Source organism: Pristis pectinata, chromosome 2 (genome assembly GCF_009764475.1).
Source record: "Pristis pectinata isolate sPriPec2 chromosome 2, sPriPec2.1.pri, whole genome shotgun sequence".
Classification (NCBI taxonomy): domain Eukaryota; kingdom Metazoa; phylum Chordata; class Chondrichthyes; order Rhinopristiformes; family Pristidae; genus Pristis; species Pristis pectinata.
The window spans coordinates 90,364,239-90,382,940 of record NC_067406.1 but is presented as its reverse complement, the minus strand read 5'-3'; the positions used below and the strand labels follow the sequence as shown (position 1 = coordinate 90,382,940).

At 43.6% G+C, this 18,702-nt stretch overlaps 2 protein-coding genes across 6 annotated transcripts in view; both read right to left on the bottom strand.

Annotated features, from left to right (window-relative positions):
- The window catches only part of LOC127582184 (interleukin-8-like), a 143,113-nt gene that overhangs the window by 62,291 nt on the left and 62,120 nt on the right, over positions 1–18,702 (bottom strand). Inside the window, exon 2 of one of the 3 annotated variants that reach the window (XR_007958072.1) lies at positions 8,950–9,020. The exons of the other annotated variants lie outside the window; for them this stretch is intronic. The gene's annotated coding sequence lies outside the window, so the exon portion shown is untranslated. The remainder of the gene's footprint in view (positions 1–8,949; positions 9,021–18,702) is intronic. 3 annotated transcript variants of the gene reach the window in all.
- LOC127582204 (interleukin-8-like) overlaps positions 6,392–18,702 on the bottom strand; it is a 33,889-nt gene continuing 21,578 nt past the window's right edge. For 2 of the 3 annotated variants that reach the window (XM_052037314.1, XM_052037339.1), the window contains exons 3-4: positions 8,688–8,767; positions 6,392–7,638 (exon numbers count right to left, since the gene is read on the bottom strand). In XM_052037314.1, the coding sequence (XP_051893274.1) occupies positions 7,619–7,638; positions 8,688–8,767 (100 nt within the window). In that variant the 3' untranslated portion in view covers positions 6,392–7,618. The remainder of the gene's footprint in view (positions 7,639–8,687; positions 8,768–18,702) is intronic. The other variant, XM_052037329.1, reaches the window with a different exon arrangement.

Below are 18,702 nucleotides of genomic sequence, written 5' to 3'. Positions count from 1 at the left end.
ATGAACCGACCAGCCCATTATGCGCTATAAGATTCACAAGATCACAAGATCACGAGACAAGGGAGCAGAAGTAGGCCATTCGGCCCATTGAGCCTGCTCCAAAGAAAAGGGAAAAAAGTAAAAGGAATGAGAAATTGAGTGGGGGGGGGGAATAAACAAAATAAAACTATTCTAACCCCAATTTCCGGCCTTATCCCCATATGCCTTGATACCCCGACTATTTAGATATCTATCTATCTATCTCTTCCTTAAATGCCTCCAATGATCTGGCCTCCACTGCTGTACGTGGCAAGGATTTCCACAAATCCACCACCCTCTGGCTAAGGAAATTTCTCCTCATCTCTGTTTTAAACCTGTACCCTCTAATTCTAAGATTGTGCCCTCTGGACCTGGACTCACCCACAAAGGGAAACAGCTTGACCACATCTACTCTGTCCAGTCCTTTCAACATTTCAAATGTCTCTATGAGGTCCCCTCTCATTCTTCTGTACTCCAGTGAGTACAGTCCAAGAGCCAACAAACACTCATCATACGTAAGCCCTTTCATTCCGGGAATCATCCTCGTAAATCTCCTCTGGATCCTCTCCAACAGCAGCACATCTTTCCTAAGATATGGGGCCCAAAACTGTGCACGGTATTCCAAATGAGGCCTCACTACTGCCCCGTAGAGCCTCATCATCACTTCCTTACTTTTATACACTATACCTCTCGAAATGAGTGCCAACATAGCATTCGCTTTCTTTACCACCGATACGACCTGGTGGTTAACCTTTAAGGTATCCTGCACGAGTACCCCCAAGTCCCTTTGTACTTCTGTACTTTGAATTTTCTCTCCTTCTAGATAATAATCTGCCCGTTTATTTCTGTTTCCTAAGTGAACAACTACACATTTCTCAATATTGAATCTCATCTGCCATTTCCTTGCCCATTCTCCTAAACTATCAATCTTCCTGTCTCCTCAATACGCTCTACTCCTCCACCTATCTTGGTGTCATCCTCAAACTTAGCCACAAAACCATTTACTCCATCATCCAAATCGTTAACGTACAAGGTAAAAGGAAGCGGCCCCAACACCGGCCCCTGCGCAACACCACTAGTAACTGGTAGCCAATAAGAACAAGATCCTTTTATTCCCTCCCTTTGCTTCCTGCTCCACCCATTCTGTTATCCTACCTGTAATACCATGACCTCTCATCTTATTAATCAGTCTCTTATGTGGCACCTTGTCGAAGGTCTATTGAAAGTCTAAATACACAACATCTGCTGCCTCTCCCTTATCCATCCTACCTGTGATTTCTTGAAAAAACTCCAATAGGTTGGTCAGGCAGGATCTTCCCTTCACAAAACCATGTAGGCTAGGACCTATCTTGCATTGCACCTCTAGGTGTTCCATAACCTCATCCTTGAGGATCGATTCCAATAACTTTCCCACCGCTGACGTCAGACTAATAGGTCTGTAATTTCCTTTATGCTGCCTCCCACCTTTCTTGTGATAGTTTAAGACTTCTGCTGGAACAATTTCTGCAGCAACAAATGTTCATTCTGTTCACTGTCCATGAGTGATGAAATATCAGCTTCAGGGCTTTCTGGAGCTGGTTCAAGTTTCAGTTTGCAGATTTGGGAAGTGCAGAGACTGGAGTCATTTTGACTCCTCCCCCTGGGGCTGGACAAGGGTGAGGGAAGTTCATTGTCAGATTACAGCCGGTGTGTGTGAGCCCACGTGAATTCCAGGAAATCAGCTTGTTTTATTCTCCATGTGGTTCTATGTTTCAATGTCTGCCTTTACTCCAGTCTGCTATTCATTGGAAGTTTATTATAATAAATAATAAGAATATTCCCAGATTAGCCATGTTACAGGCATGGAGGAATAAACAGAAACAATCTGTTCCAAGTCTGTCTCACCTCTGTAATCATTTTATTGCTCTCCATCAACAGAGATGATGAGCTCTGTATGAGGTACAAGTCCTGGACTGATCTTATACAGTCCTGGTATAATGAACTTCAATATGTGAAATTCCTCTGACACCGACGGTTTATGAAAATCAACAAGTTAGCTGAACACCTGAACTTCCATCAGAGAAAAACATCCTCTTACATTTAATGAACAAAGACAACCTTCATAGACGGCCAGCACTTCACAGCCAGGAGATTCCTAAACCTCAGCATCAAGAGTGCCTCCAATGTCAGAAAATGCTTGTCATTCTCTTAGCTGTTGTTGCCATTATCTTCCCGTGTTACATTTTGATACGGTCCTTCCAACACCACATAACTACTTTGTCCAGGTTGCAGGGAAAGACCCAGTGTAATCACTCTCCAAGTGGATTACTTTCAAAAATGCGACAAAGATTGAGCTATGTGGAGATCCCAGAAGTGAATTAATTTTCTCCACACTGGGGTCCAGGCGGATTGGATTCTAATTCCAACATTCTTCAGTTCATTGCTTAATGACACATAAAATCAGAGACAACAAATATACGTCCACCGTCCATCAAGTTTCCCTGAACAACTGGTGTCCATCTCCAATATCAGATGTGTGAGGACCTGCTGTGTTACAGTTACCCAATGCTCCACGTTAATCAGAACATTACTCTTTCAGGTTCTCATTCTGGAGATCAGGTACACTCACAGTTAGGGTATACCTGAACGTGGCTGTGGTTTAGGTGGATGGGAACCTTCCATGGATGGTTGAGTCTGAAGGAAGAGCCACTATGGTAGCTAGACCACATCAATGCATCATATTTCAGGTCTTTATGCCCAGAAGGAATTCTCTCGGAACATGTAAAACTATTCCTGAAAAAACATATTTCTGGAATGAGGAATATGATGTGGTAGGGGAACAGAGAGGTTATCAGGCTAGAATTCGCATGGTCCCAATGCACTCAAGCTCTCAGAACCATATCCAATGTTGCTTCTCCACTTCTGCCAGGGATTCCAAGGAGAATACATGGATGTTGCATCTCTTCAAGGAAGCTTTAGGAACATCTTTGAATCTTTCCTGCTGTCCTCCTGCTAATCTCTTCCAGTGACACAGCAAAGAATCAGGTGTCCCATTCAGGTGTCTGGCATCGGGTATGCAAATTATGTGGCTGACCCAACGTAGCTGACTTACTGTATTAGGTCATCAACAGTGGGGATGTTGACCTGGGAGGGGGAAGTGATATCAGTTTTCTTCTCCTTCTGCTGCCTGGTTGACGGTGAATTTTGTGCAACTTTAAAATCTTCATCTTCATGTAACCTTTTCCTCAGCCGACCAAAGGCTGTGCTGGTGCATTAAAGGCAGTTGTGCATTTCAAGATTAATCTGCCTTTACTGTGCGGTGGCTCCGACAGATGGGAGGTGATGCAGGTTTTCCTGGGTCTCACCATGAACCTTTATTATCAGAGGGCAGAGTGCTGCAGGTTGGCAGTGGACCTTTGTTTTGCAGCTGTTGAGTGTAAAACCCAGCTCCTCGAATGCCATCATGGAGCAAATGTAATCTGAAGAAAATTTCAGTGGACAGTCGAACTTGAGGAGTGTTTTCCACAGTTCTGCCAGATTGATGGAGACACAGTCATTTGTGAGGTCCAAAAAGGCCATTTATCATGTTGGGTGCAGATCCCTGCATTTTGCTTGACTTTGTCAAGCATTGAAGATCATCCCCATCATATCTCAAGAAGGACAGAATCCACATTTTTATACGGGCAGCAGCTCTTCGAACACTGAGAGGACATGGTTCAAAATACCCTGGAGTTGATTTTCCATGTGGCAGCCAGGAGTGAGACCCCTCTGTGGTCAGACGTAATCCTTTCTTGAACATAGTCATAGGACCATTACGTATAGGAGAAGAATTAAGCCATTCAGCCCATCGTCTGCACCGTCATTCAAACATGGCTGATTTATTTTTCACTTTCAACCCCATTTTCCTGCCTTCTCCCATAACCTTTGATGCCCTTACAATCTTCTATCCATGCTAGTAACTTTCTTGTAGTACCATCAGCTCCTATCTTATTTAGCAGCCTCATCTGTGGCTCCTTGTCTAAGGCCTTCTGAAAATCCAACTAAACAACATCCACTGACTCTCCTTTGTCTATCCTGCCTGTTACTTCCTCAAAGAGTTCCAACAGATTTGCCAGGCAAGATTTCCCCAGAAGCAAACCATGCTGTCTTTGGCCTATTTTATCATGTGCTTCCAAGTACCCCAAAACCTCATGCTTAATAATGGACTCTAACATCTTACCAACCACTGAAACAAGACTAACTGGCCTAGAATTTCCAGTCATTTGCCTCCCTCCCTTCTTAAAAAGTGGAGTGACATTTGCTATTTTCCAGTCCTCCGGAACTATTCCTGACTCTAGTGCTTCTTGAAAGATCACCACAAATGCCTCCACAATCTCTTCAGCTATCTCTTTCAGAACCCTGGGGTGTACTCCGTCCAGTCCAGCTGACTTATCCAGCTTCATACTTTTCAGCTTCCCAAGCACCTTCTCCTCATTAACAGTGACTACACTCACTTCTGCCCCCTGCGTGTTGCTGGCGTCCTCCACAGTGAAGACTGACGCAATATACTTATTCAGTTGGTCCGCCATTTCTTTGTTCTCCATTACTACTTCTACAGTGTCATTTTCCAGCGGTTTGATATCTACTCTTGCCTCTCTTTTACTTGTTACATATCTGAAAAAACTTTTGGTATCCTCTTTTATATCATTGGCTAGCTTACCTTCATATTTCATCTTTTCTCCCCTTATTGCTTCTTCAGCTGCCTTCTGTTGGTTTTTTATGCTTCCCAGTCCTCTCGCTTCCCACAATTCTTTGCAATATTGTATGCCCTCTCTTTTACTTTTGTGCTGTCTTTGACTTCCCTTGTCAGCCACGGTTGCCTCATCCTCCCTTTAGGATGCTTCTGCTTCTTTGGGATAAACTGATCCTCCGCCTTCCGAATTACTCCCAGAAACTCCAACCATTGCTGCTGTACCGTCATCCCTGCTGGGGTCCCCTTCCAATCAACTTTGGCCAGCTCCTCTCTCATGCCACTGTAGTTATCTTTACTCAACTGTAATAGCAATACACCCGATTTTAGCTTCTCCCTCTCGAGTTGCAGGGTGAATTCCATCATATTATGATCACTGACTCTTAAGGGCTCCCTTCCCTGATTGCATCATCTCTGAGGTCCCCTGGCATATTCTCTTCTTCCGAGATGTGGATAATGAGATTGTGGATTTGTGACTACATCTCTTTACCGCTGAGTTTTGGAAGATTATCTTCGCACTGTTTCTGTCAGCAGGTTTAAGAGTCCCTCTTTTCTCAGCTCTCAGTGGGTCTTCAGGTGTGGGACAGCACATGGCTGCACACCACCGAAGAACCTGTGCATGTCATGACTGTCAGTGAGTTGCTGAGGCTCCTGTACTCTCATTATTGAGCACTCAATCTTTTGGCCTTGGGTTTTTTGCTGGACCTTTGCCTTCAGGACCCTATCGAGACATTCCTGGTCTTCATATTCTGGGGTGGAAGTTCCCAGTACAATGGTTCAATTAACGTACACTGGTTGTTGCACCTCAACTACCACATGGGCTTCACAGATCCAGTGCCAAGGGAGACCAAGATAACAGGAAACTGAACTCTGCTGCACTGGAAGTAATGCTCACACCAAAATGGGCAGATGTTCAGATGCCATCGCGTACAGTTCAGTTGCTCTTTATCTCTCTCTCTCTCTTTCTCTCTCTCACACACACGCACACACACACACACACACACACACACACACACACACACACACACACACACACAAACACATGCTCGCACCCACACCCCTCACCCATTTACTTCCCCGTGATACAGTCACCACCTCCAGGGGCGTTGAGTTCAAGGGACAATTAGGATTAGCAATTAGTATCATCTACATCCTATGAAGTAATGATCAGAAAGATTACATTTAACGTGCTCATGCTGACCCCTGAGCTAACTTTCATCCCAGCTTTAGCCCTCTGTAGCAGTTCCAGTTTCCTTGTTTGATGTTAATTGCAAAATGCATCCTGCCTGCCAGTGTTGAATTACAATAACGAGGGCTCAGAAGTCATCTTTACCCTTTCATAACCAAACTGCTAATTGCGCATCCCCCAAACCCCTTAATTCTCCTCATATACTCACATGAGCCCTCGGATTTCATCAGCAATTTGTACAGCTGCAGCATCACTGCATCCACTTGGCAGTGCAGTTCTCTCGTGTGAGCCCCAGTACCTGTCCACACAATTTGCACCAATTTGGCAAGTTCAAGAAACTGCATGAAATCCCATTGACAATGTGCAGATTTGGCCCTGGACACATTGTTCTTCATTACTTAGTCTAGTTCATTCATCAAATGGAGAAACATAGAACTGTATACTGAAAATTCAGAAGCAATGACAACAAATTCTTCTTGACAAATCTAATTTATTTTACTTTCTAAAGTTCTTTTGAGGAATGCTCAACAAATTCATTCACATACATCAACCAGCCATACGAGATGGTTTGTCAACTGAACCAGTCAGTGAAAATTCATTCAGGTCCAAGCATTTCTATCACCATATGGACATTGTTCCTATTTACAAGTTTCATTTCCTTCAGTGATTGTCAGACCATTAGCAGCACTACCTTCTAAAGTGCAGGTATTTTACATAAAAATTGCATCTGCATAGGATTTGCTTCCACAGACTTTGGATAGATCCTAAAATCTGACGCTTTACAGAGAAAACTCCACAGCTCCAGTTAAAATATAAACATTGCTGTAAAATAGCACCAATGTTACTTGCAGTTTTGATATAAGAATGTTTCATTTAAACCCAAACACATTTGGTCCACAGTATTGCCAACAGTATATCACAGACTATGAACAGGAAAGGTTACTGTGCAAATTTTGCTCTGGAAATCATTGAGACAATGTTACATCACACAATACATTCAGGAGAAAGGTGAAATGTTTTTACTTAATTATCTATATCATGACCATTGTAATTCAGACTATTTTAATGAAATAACCAAAAAGGATTCTTCTACGTACATAGGCTGATTTATCCTTTCTCATTTCTGGTAAAGTACATGGGCTTGAAAAGACAGAAAAGGCGGAGGGCAGGCAGAGGAACTCTGAACAAGGTGTGTATTTTATCTGATGTCCTCCAGCCTTTATTTCAGGGATGTCAGAGAGCACAGTCCACCACCCCATCACTGGCTTCCCTTCTGGACCGAGTTCCTTTTGAACAATGCATCCATGGAAATTAATGAACTAAGGTATTCTAAAACCACCATCATCTCCTACTCTCATAGCTAATCTTACATTTTAACGATTGACACCAATCTCATTTAGTCTTTTCCATAGAGTTCATGAGTCCAGGATCAACAACAAACATTGAAATAAACTTGGAATCTGGCAAAAAATTTAACACAAACATCAGTTGCTTTCTTTGAATGTCAAGAGGTAGCGTGGCAGGATGTAAACGTGTCCTGTGACAGGGAGGAACACCACGATCATTCTCAGAAGACCATGACGAGGAGACAGTGGAATTGACCATTAGAAGGTAATATCACTGAGGTAACACCCAGCTTCCTTCATTCCCTGTCAGATAATTCAGGATGGAGGCGATTCCTTCATTTTGCAGCTTCATTTTTTTCAATTGTGTTGTTTACCACCTGAAATAAAATTGAAAAATTTGTAGTGTTGCCACATTGATGCAGAACTCAGAGAATTATCAAACTGACATTCCACAAAAAGGAGCTGATTGTTATGACTTGGAAGCCTAATAGCAGCTCATTAATATTGCAATAGTCATTAACCAAAATGCATGGCACAAAGCTCAAATCCATTTCTAACTCTTCACAAAGTGCCACTGTGCAAGCTTATATAAGGACCTCGACAGCACTCAGGGATGAATGTGTAAGTGCCAGGTAGCATTTGTGCCAACCAACAAGCCAGGCAATGACCCAAGGACTATCCTTGGCATTACCATTGCTATCTTAATGAGCATCAACAGTCCATTATCTATTGTATTTATCTGGTTTGCGCAGCGAGTGTGTGAGTCACCTCCTGACACACATTTATCATCCTTTACACTATCTACAAGGCATAACTCTGGAGTGTGATGAACTCTCTCTATTTCCCTGGATCTGTGTAACTGCAACACCAAGACACTGGAGACAATCCAGGACAAAGCATTCTCCTTACTTGGCTATCTAACGCTTCATTCCCTCAACTGCCCATGCTCTATGCCTGCAGCCTCTGAGGAAGATCACTAGTAAGTATTTTATTCCTTGCGTCCCTGCTTTGAACATAGATTGTCCTTCACTGGTTGGTTCAGCTGGATTATAAAAGATGTGACAGTTGGTCCCAGTCACCACTCCTGCTACTGATAGTTTACCTGTGACCCATCCTCTGCTTCCGGGTCCTCATCATAGCTGCCGGGAACATTAATAAGGAATGTGAGTGAGGTGAATGACAGGCTCAGTTCTGACACCAACCGTGGTCAAATAGTTTGCTGACATACCAGGTTATGGCTCACACATACAGGGAGGGTACTCAAGTAAAGTACCAGAAGGTGCCAAATGTTAGAGCCAATGTTCGGCAGGGAAGAGCAGACAGCACCCTCCACCATGAAGGACTGACTCACACAATGAACAAAGTCATGACAACCCATGTTCATTCACAGGTAATGTGTGAATTCTGGCAAACAACAAACACTGACCTTTCTTGGCTGTGATGAGAAACTGCAACCACTTTGCATCAGGATCCACACACACTTTCTTCTTATTTTTCAGAGTGACACTGTGAGGAGAAGGTGACATTTAAAGGCTGATGAACAAAAATTCAAAATTAAGGTTCACACCTTATTAAAAAAATATCAGAGAGTAAGAAAGGCTAAAGGTGATGCTCTTACTCAATTACTCACATTATCTCTGTGTTCTCACAGTGAGATCCTCTGGGATATATTTCAAACTCTGGATGACCTTTGGACGAATAACATCAGAGCTGGTCTGAATGCATTGGCACCGTCCTTGTGCTCCTGGGATCGGAACACCTGTGGAAAGATCACATTCACTCAGATTTTTTTGTTGATGCAAGGAGAGCAAAGCCTGTAAAACTTGTTGGGACTTTCTCCAGCATTTCTGTTTCATCAATGCACAACGCAGAGAGAATATTAGGTGTTTGCACAATCTCATTCTCAAATGTTGCAAGCAATTATTTCCAGAAAAGTATGCTTGTGAGACTTATTTAGAAGCTTAAAAGCAAAGATCAAAGAGCAGCTGCAATTCATGAAAACAAGGCAAATCCCGTTTGACCACAATTCACTGGTGCACTTCTTTCTATTTCTGCAGTCTAGCTACCTGAATCAGTCTTACATTAATCTGGATGGATTTGATTTTTCGGTAAACAGACATGAACCACAAAATCATGACCTTGTGCTACAGTTTAATAAAGAATAAAACACAACTTCAGACATCTCAACATACCCTGTGCAGCAATGGCACACAGAAGGAGGATGAGGATCGTTACAGAGGCTGCTCTGTCCATCTTCCACTTTGTGATGCTGAAGAGATATCTGCGGAAGGACCTTCTGCTCCTAGCTCAGCTCTCTGCTGAATCAAGTTCTGGTGCAGTCATCCAGTGAGCTCCTATTTATGGGGATTCGCTTCTCTCATTTGCATCATCTCCTGCAGTGAAATCTGCCAAGCACTGACGTACTGAGGGAGGGAATTTCCCTGCAAATGAGGCAGATCTGCTTTCACTTTTGCAGTTTTACATTTCACCACATGTGGTCTACAGCTGCAGGTGCATTATATATCAGAATAGATGGTGGATTAGTCTTAAGATTTAACTATTAATTTTAGGGAGAAAGTGTAAAAGGCACATTTGGCAGAGTGACTGTTGCAAAATGAACCAACTATTTTATTTTAAGCAAACACAATCCAGTTCCAGGCTTTACTCCTCAGTCGCTTCAAAATTGCACAACTCAGGAGAACATGCTGACCACACGGTGGAGCTTAAACCTCTGATTTCCAGGAAATCGTTCTCCTTTTTGCAGTTTACATGTCTGTGTCTCTGTGCACCTTAATGCTGCAGGTTTGTGGACTATACACAGGTATAAACATAGTTCCAACATTGGATACAAGCCCCACTTTCCGTGAAGAGTCAGACGTTGCCGCAGTAGTGCCAGACCTACAATCATTCTTAGTTTGTATCCTCCTCCGTTCTCGGGTCTTGTGTCTGCCCTGGTTGCCTCGCTAAGGATATTGTTCCTGCAGTGCAAACATTCACTGCCTCTGCAAACCCCAGACCAAGCTCCACCCTCCAGAACCTCTGCTCTCCTCTCCTCATCTTCCATAATCCCATTGGCATTGAGCTCTGGCTGAGGCCTCTCAACAAAGTTTCCATCTCAGAGTCACCCATGATAATTCAGCTTGTGACATGAGAATATTTGCGGATATCAGTCTCCTTATCCTTCAAAAATGCCGGCCTCTGTCACCATGTGCAGCTGAGTGCTGAGATTAAAGGGTCGGGGCTTCCTGAACCACAATCAGTTCCCAGGTGTGTAAAGTGCTGAGGCTGCAGCTGTGGCGGCTCCTCTCCTCAGGTTTGTCAGTTGCAGGGTCAGATCGTAGCCTGTGTGTACCTGAACCTTCACGACCTTCTGTCTTTGCTGCATAGAACAGTGTCCGGTCCCATAACCATGCTATACCTATGACAACTACATTACTATTTTCTCCCCCCACTTGACCTGCTCCCTGTGCCATGATACCACGGACAGCTTGCACCTCCTCCCTGAAATCCTCATCCTCATCTGAACAGAGAGCAAGAACCTTGACCCTGTTAGACAATGGTAAGGGCTGAGGCTCTTCCCTCTACCTCCCTCTTTTGCAATCACATTCTCCTGTCCCTGACCACAGATCAAATTTGAGGAAGTTAATCCCAAGGATGTGACTGCCTCCTGGAACACAATGTCCAGGTAACTCTCGCACACCTTGAGTGTGAAGCGCAGACTCCACCTCATCGACCCTCAGCTGAAGTTCTTTGAGCAGTCAACACCTGCTGCAGGAATGATCATTCTGACTCACAGTGGGGTCCACTCCAGTCCTGGCAACAGGAATCAACAGCGAACATTTTTATGCCTCACCATTCTTTAACTTTTTGACTTCACTTTGCTCCTGGTCATGGGCCTCCTGCACTTTTTCCATTCTCCTCCTTTCCTCAGTCTCAGGCCTCCCGTTCTTTTCTCACTGCCCTCCCCTCCTCTCCTCAGCACAGATTTCTCTCATATAGTATTTCCTCCTCATAGTTTCCATTATCTGAGGAACAACTGGGTGAAACATGGAAACAAACACACATGCTGACAAAAATATTTGCCTCCCAACAAATCAATGAAAATAAAACATATCACAACATACCGTGAGCAGCAAAGGATAAGTGTTTTCATGGCCGTGGGGCTGTTTAACTTTGACTTCACTTCCTATTCGCTTTCTGCCAAAGGATCCTCCCTCCATCACAGCAACGATGTCTGTCACTGCCTCTGTCCCTCTCTGTTGTTTGATGTGTGACTGAAGAGGGCTATATTTATTTATTGAACTCTTCCACTTTCATTATGCACAACCTCTGGAGGTGACTGTAGTTAATCAGGGGAACTCCCTAACCTTGATTAAAATAATCTTTAACACTTCAGGGCAAAGAAAATATTAAGTAAAACACTGTCAATGTCACTGCATTAGCTGGGTCATTTGACAGGATCTATGGATGTGTCCCTCCCTGGCTGGCCTTTTTGCTCCATATACACACTCAGACCTGCTCCGATATTATAGCAATCACTGATACCATTTTGCTCATCCAGTTGAGCTTTACCTTGGTGTTCTTTAACTGTAGCTGCCAAAAGCACATTAAAATGGACAACAATTACGTATAGCTGTTGGAAAATTGGGATATTTCTCACTGTTATAAAAATATGAGGGGCTGTAATATATCAAAATTTTGTGTTCACTCCAATCCAATTCCTTCACATTTTCTCCAATTTTTCCAACTTAAGAAAGCATTTACCAACAGAAGACTTTTGAGTCATTGATTTTCCATGAATTTTCAAACAATAGAAGGCTCTCTGGGTCATTTACTTTCTTAAGATTTTAAGAAAATTATCAGCAGGTTGATGTATATGAAAACTATTATTTCCAATACATAGTTCCAGAACAGAGATCCCACGGTTTGTTACTCGGAGAGCTCTCTGAGATCTTTGCAATGATCAACACCATCAATAGGGTAAACTTACAGCATTGAGTGGACTCAATGACTGAGCAAGCAGAGTCCTCTGAGGAAGTCTCCACCCCAGGACCTGTTGGCATTTCAGTCACTGAGTGTTTTCCAGGCTGTGATCAATGTATTTTTGCACTCCCAGCAAAGCAGCAAATGTGGGAATCAGACAGGAGGGAGGGGACTTGTGAGGAAGGATTAGTCTAGAGTCTACTCAATGGGAGAGTAGGTTCAAATAGAGTCCTATCACCTACCCCGTCCCATGTGTCATGGGCAAAAACAGCCTTCACTCATCACTGTACACACTTTGACCTCCGCATAGTTTCATCATTGCTTTTTATTCAAACTGCACATTGACCAGTGTCAACGAATCTTTGTTGAGAGTCTCACATCACCAGGCTGGATTAATTGTACATTGGATGCCATTTCCCCAGATGAACACTTCCAGATTTGCTGCACAGTAATTCAGTTCCCCATTTTGCAGCGGGCCCACAGTAGATGGATATTTCACAGACTTGGCAGTGATTCTGGGGATTATAATAAATAGGAAATAAGCCCTGGGCTGAAACATGTGAGTTACAAGAAATGTGACATCCCTAACTTTATGCAGCGTTGGGTATCTTCAATACATCTTTGCAACTCAACAATTCTCAATTTCTGATTGTAAAAGGATGCAATTGTAGAAGTATACATGGGAATGTTGAATGTGAGAATTAATTGTCTGATGTTTTGATTCATCAACAGCCAAAGTATGTCAAAAATGCACTGAATTATTGACTATTCCAATTGACCACCAAGACGCTCATTGAGAGTGAGTGCGGGTTGGCGGGTTGGCGGGTTGGCGGGTTGGTAACTCTGCCAACAATGCTTTTGTATCTCAGTGAAACTACTTCAGTGTCCCTGCCGCACCCGAGCAGCTCTCCTACCCAACAGTGGGTGAGCATACTGGGCCTCCCCTTAACACCGCTCTGGCCGATTTCAGTAAATGTTTCAGCTGGCCTGACCCTACGTGAGAGCCCACACCAAGATAACACTGGAGATGCAGAGATACAAGAAACAAACTGCTGGAGGAACTCAGTGGATCAGGCAGCATCAGTGTAGGGAAAGGGATAGTCAACATGTTGGATCGAGACCCTGCATCAGCACTGAGAGGGTAGAGGGGAGGTAAGAAATTTACCCCTCTGTCCTGCTTTGTATCTCCCACCTCTGAGGGGCAGCCCTGACTAAAGCTCCAGATTCTGTAGATTCAAGGCACATGTAACTTCTATGCTTAAAAGGTAACAATAATAACTGCACTGATCTGAACAAGCCTGTCTCAGTTCAATTCAAAACTTATTCCATCTTCACTACATTTCCGTCACTCACCGTCTGGTCCCATCTGCCTGACTGACCATCCCCTCTCTTGCCTGAGTTATCTTGATATCTTCCCTCGTCAGACACCAGCATCTCCCTCAGGACCACTGAGTACGGACAACACGATTCACCAGTTAAACCAACACCACAGTACTCAATGCCAAAGATATTAAACTCTGTTAAGTCTTTGCCTATGTTTTCATACCCTGCAACTTATGTAACCCTCCCACCTCTGTGCCCACCAGACCCACACCCAGGGGACAGGATATTGATACCCTTTGGACTTATATGTGAGCAAAAACATTCCCAGCACTGTGTGGAGTGCAGGTGAGTGGACAAATTGGATAGATTGTGCAAGGAATTCTCATGATGAACCGACCAGCCCATTATGCGCTATAAGATTCACAAGATCACAAGATCACGAGACAAGGGAGCAGAAGTAGGCCATTCGGCCCATTGAGCCTGCTCCAAAGAAAAGGGAAAAAAGTAAAAGGAATGAGAAATTGAGTGGGGGGGGGGAATAAACAAAATAAAACTATTCTAACCCCAATTTCCGGCCTTATCCCCATATGCCTTGATACCCCGACTATTTAGATATCTATCTATCTATCTCTTCCTTAAATGCCTCCAATGATCTGGCCTCCACTGCTGTACGTGGCAAGGATTTCCACAAATCCACCACCCTCTGGCTAAGGAAATTTTCTCCTCATCTCTGTTTTAAACCTGTACCCTCTAATTCTAAGATTGTGCCCTCTGGACCTGGACTCACCCACAAAGGGAAACAGCTTGACCACATCTACTCTGTCCAGTCCCTTTCAACATTTCAAATGTCTCTATGAGGTCCCCTCTCATTCTTCTGTACTCCAGTGAGTACAGTCCAAGAGCCAACAAACACTCATCATACGTAAGCCCTTTCATTCCGGGAATCATCCTCGTAATCTCCTCTGGATCCTCTCCAACAGCAGCACATCTTTCCTAAGATATGGGGCCCAAAACTGTGCACGGTATTCCAAATGAGGCCTCACTACTGCCCCGTAGAGCCTCATCATCACTTCCTTACTTTTATACACTATACCTCTCGAAATGAGTGCCAACATAGCATTCGCTTTCTTTACCACCGATACGACCTGGTGGTTAACCTTTAAGGTATCCTGCACGAGTACCCCCAAGTCCCTTTGTACTTCTGTACTTTGAATTTTCTCTCCTTCTAGATAATAATCTGCCCGTTTATTTCTGTTTCCTAAGTGAACAACTACACATTTCTCAATATTGAATCTCATCTGCCATTTCCTTGCCCATTCTCCTAAACTATCAATCTTCCTGTCTCCTCAATACGCTCTACTCCTCCACCTATCTTGGTGTCATCCTCAAACTTAGCCACAAAACCATTTACTCCATCATCCAAATCGTTACGTACAAGGTAAAAAGGAAGCGGCCCCAACACCGGCCCCTGCGCAACACCACTAGTAACTGGTAGCCAATAAGAACAAGATCCTTTTATTCCCTCCCTTTGCTTCCTGCTCCACCATTCTGTTATCCTACCTGTAATACCATGACCTCTCATCTTATTAATCAGTCTCTTATGTGGCACCTTGTCGAAGGTCTATTGAAAGTCTAAATACACAACATCTGCTGCCTCTCCCTTATCCATCCTACCTGTGATTTCTTGAAAAAACTCCAATAGGTTGGTCAGGGCAGGATCTTCCCTTCACAAAACCATGTAGGCTAGGACCTATCTTGCATTGCACCTCTAGGTGTTCCATAACCTCATCCTTGAGGATCGATTCCAATAAACTTTCCCACCGCTGACGTCAGACTAATAGGTCTGTAATTTCCTTTATGCTGCCTCCCACCTTTCTTGTGATAGTTTAAGACTTCTGCTGGAACAATTTCTGCAGCAACAAATGTTCATTCTGTTCACTGTCCATGAGTGATGAAATATCAGCTTCAGGGCTTTCTGGAGCTGGTTCAAGTTTCAGTTTGCAGATTTGGGAAGTGCAGAGACTGGAGTCATTTTGACTCCTCCCCCTGGGGCTGGACAAGGGTGAGGGAAGTTCATTGTCAGATTACAGCCGGTGTGTGTGAGCCCACGTGAATTCCAGGAAATCAGCTTGTTTTATTCTCCATGTGGTTCTATGTGTCAATGTCTGCCTTTGCTCCAGTCTGCTATTCATTGGAAGTTTATTATAATAAATAATAAGAATATTCCCAGATTAGCCATGTTACAGGCATGGAGGAATAAACAGAAACAATCTGTTCCAAGTCTGTCTCACCTCTGTAATCATTTTATTGCTCTCCATCAACAGAGATGATGAGCTCTGTGTGAGGTACAAGTCCTGGACTGATCTTATACAGTCCTGGTATAATGAACTTCAATATGTGAAATTCCTCTGACACCGACGGTTTATGAAAATCAACAAGTTAGCTGAACACCTGAACTTCCATCAGAGAAAAACATCCTCTTACATTTAATGAACAAAGACAACCTTCATAGACGGCCAGCACTTCACAGCCAGGAGATTCCTAAACCTCAGCATCAAGAGTGCCTCCAATGTCAGAAAATGCTTGTCATTCTCTTAGCTGTTGTTGCCATTATCTTCCCGTGTTACATTTTGATACGGTCCTTCCAACACCACATAACTACTTTGTCCAGGTTGCAGGGAAAGACCCAGTGTAATCACTCTCCAAGTGGATTACTTTCAAAAATGCGACAAAGATTGAGCTATGTGGAGATCCCAGAAGTGAATTAATTTTCTCCACACTGGGGTCCAGGCGGATTGGATTCTAATTCCAACATTCTTCAGTTCATTGCTTAATGACACATAAAATCAGAGACAACAAATATACGTCCACCGTCCATCAAGTTTCCCTGAACAACTGGTGTCCATCTCCAATATCAGATGTGTGAGGACTTGCTGTGTTACAGTTACCCAATGCTCCACGTTAATCAGAACATTACTCTTTCAGGTTCTCATTCTGGAGATCAGGTACACTCACACAGTTAGGGTATACCTGAACGTGGCTGTGGTTTAGGTGGATGGGAACCTTCCATGGATGGTTGAGTCTGAAGGAAGAGCCACTATGGTAGCTAGACCACATCATGCATCATATTCAGGTCTTTATGCCCAGAAGGAATTCTCTCGGAACAATGTAAAACTATTCCTGAAAAAACATATTTCTGGAATGAGGAATATGATGTGGTAAGGGGAACAGAGAGGTTATCAGGCTAGAATTCGCATGGTCCCAACTGCACTCAGCTCTCAGAACCATATCCAATGTTGCTTCTCCACTTCTGCCAGGGATTCCAAGGAGAATGCATGGATGTTGCAGTCTCTTCAAGGAAGCTTTAGGGAACATCTTTGAATCTTTCCTGCTGTCCTCCTGCTAATCTCTTCCAGTGACACAGCAAAGAATCAGTGTCCCATTCAGGTGTCTGGCATCGGGTATGCAAATTATGTGGCTGACCCAACGTAGCTGACTTACTGTATTAGGTCATCAACAGTGGGGATGTTGACCTGGGAGGGGGAAGTGATATCAGTTTTCTTCTCCTTCTGCTGCCTGGTTGACGGTGAATTTTGTGCAACTTTAAAATCTTCATCTTCATGTAACCTTTTCCTCAGCCGACCAAAGGCTGTGCTGGTGCATTAAAGGCAGTTGTGCATTTCAAGATTAATCTGCCTTTACTGTGCGGTGGCTCCGACAGATGGGAGGTGATGCAGGTTTTCCTGGGTCTCACCATGAACCTTTATTATCAGAGGGCAGAGTGCTGCAGGTTGGCAGTGGACCTTTGTTTTGCAGCTGTTGAGTGTAAAACCCAGCTCCTCGAATGCCATCATGGAGCAAATGTAATCTGAAGAAAATTTCAGTGGACAGTCGAACTTGAGGAGTGTTTTCCACAGTTCTGCCAGATTGATGGAGACACAGTCATTTGTGAGGTCCAAAAAGGCCATTTATCATGTTGGGTGCAGATCCCTGCATTTTGCTTGACTTTGTCAAGCATTGAAGATCATCCCCATCATATCTCAAGAAGGACAGAATCCACATTTTTATACGGGCAGCAGCTCTTCGAACACTGAGAGGACATGGTTCAAAATACCCTGGAGTTGATTTTCCATGTGGCAGCCAGGAGTGAGACCCCTCTGTGGTCAGACGTAATCCTTTCTTGAACATAGTCATAGGACCATTACGTATAGGAGAAGAATTAAGCCATTCAGCCCATCGTCTGCACCGTCATTCAAACATGGCTGATTTATTTTTCACTTTCAACCCCATTTTCCTGCCTTCTCCCATAACCTTTGATGCCCTTACAATCTTCTATCCATGCTAGTAACTTTCTTGTAGTACCATCAGCTCCTATCTTATTTAGCAGCCTCATCTGTGGCTCCTTGTCTAAGGCCTTCTGAAAATCCAACTAAACAACATCCACTGACTCTCCTTTGTCTATCCTGCCTGTTACTTCCTCAAAGAGTTCCAACAGATTTGCCAGGCAAGATTTCCCCAGAAGCAAACCATGCTGTCTTTGGCCTATTTTATCATGTGCTTCCAAGTACCCCAAAACCTCATGCTTAATAATGGACTCTAACATCTTACCAACCACTGAAACAAGACTAATTGGCCTATAATTTCCAGTCATTTGCCTCCCTCCCTTCTTAAAAAGTGGAGTGACATTTCCTATTTTCCAGTCCTCCGGAACTATTCCTGATTCTAGTGCTTCTTGAAAGATCACCACAAATGCCTCCACAATCTCTTCAGCTATCACTTTCAGAACCCTGGGGTGTACTCCGTCCAGTCCAGCTGACTTATCCAGCTTCATACTTTTCAGCTTCCCAAGCACCTTCTCCTCATTAACAGTGACTACACTCACTTCTGCCCCCTGCGTGTTGCTGGCGTCTTCCACAGTGAAGACTGACGCAATATACTTATTCAGTTGGTCCGCCATTTCTTTGTTCTCCATTACTACTTCTCCAGTGTCATTTTCCAGCGGTTTGATATCTACTCTTGCCTCTCTTTTACTTGTTACATATCTGAAAAAACTTTTGGTATCCTCTTTTATATCATTGGCTAGCTTACCTTCATATTTCATCTTTTCTCCCCTTATTGCTTCTTCAGCTGCCTTC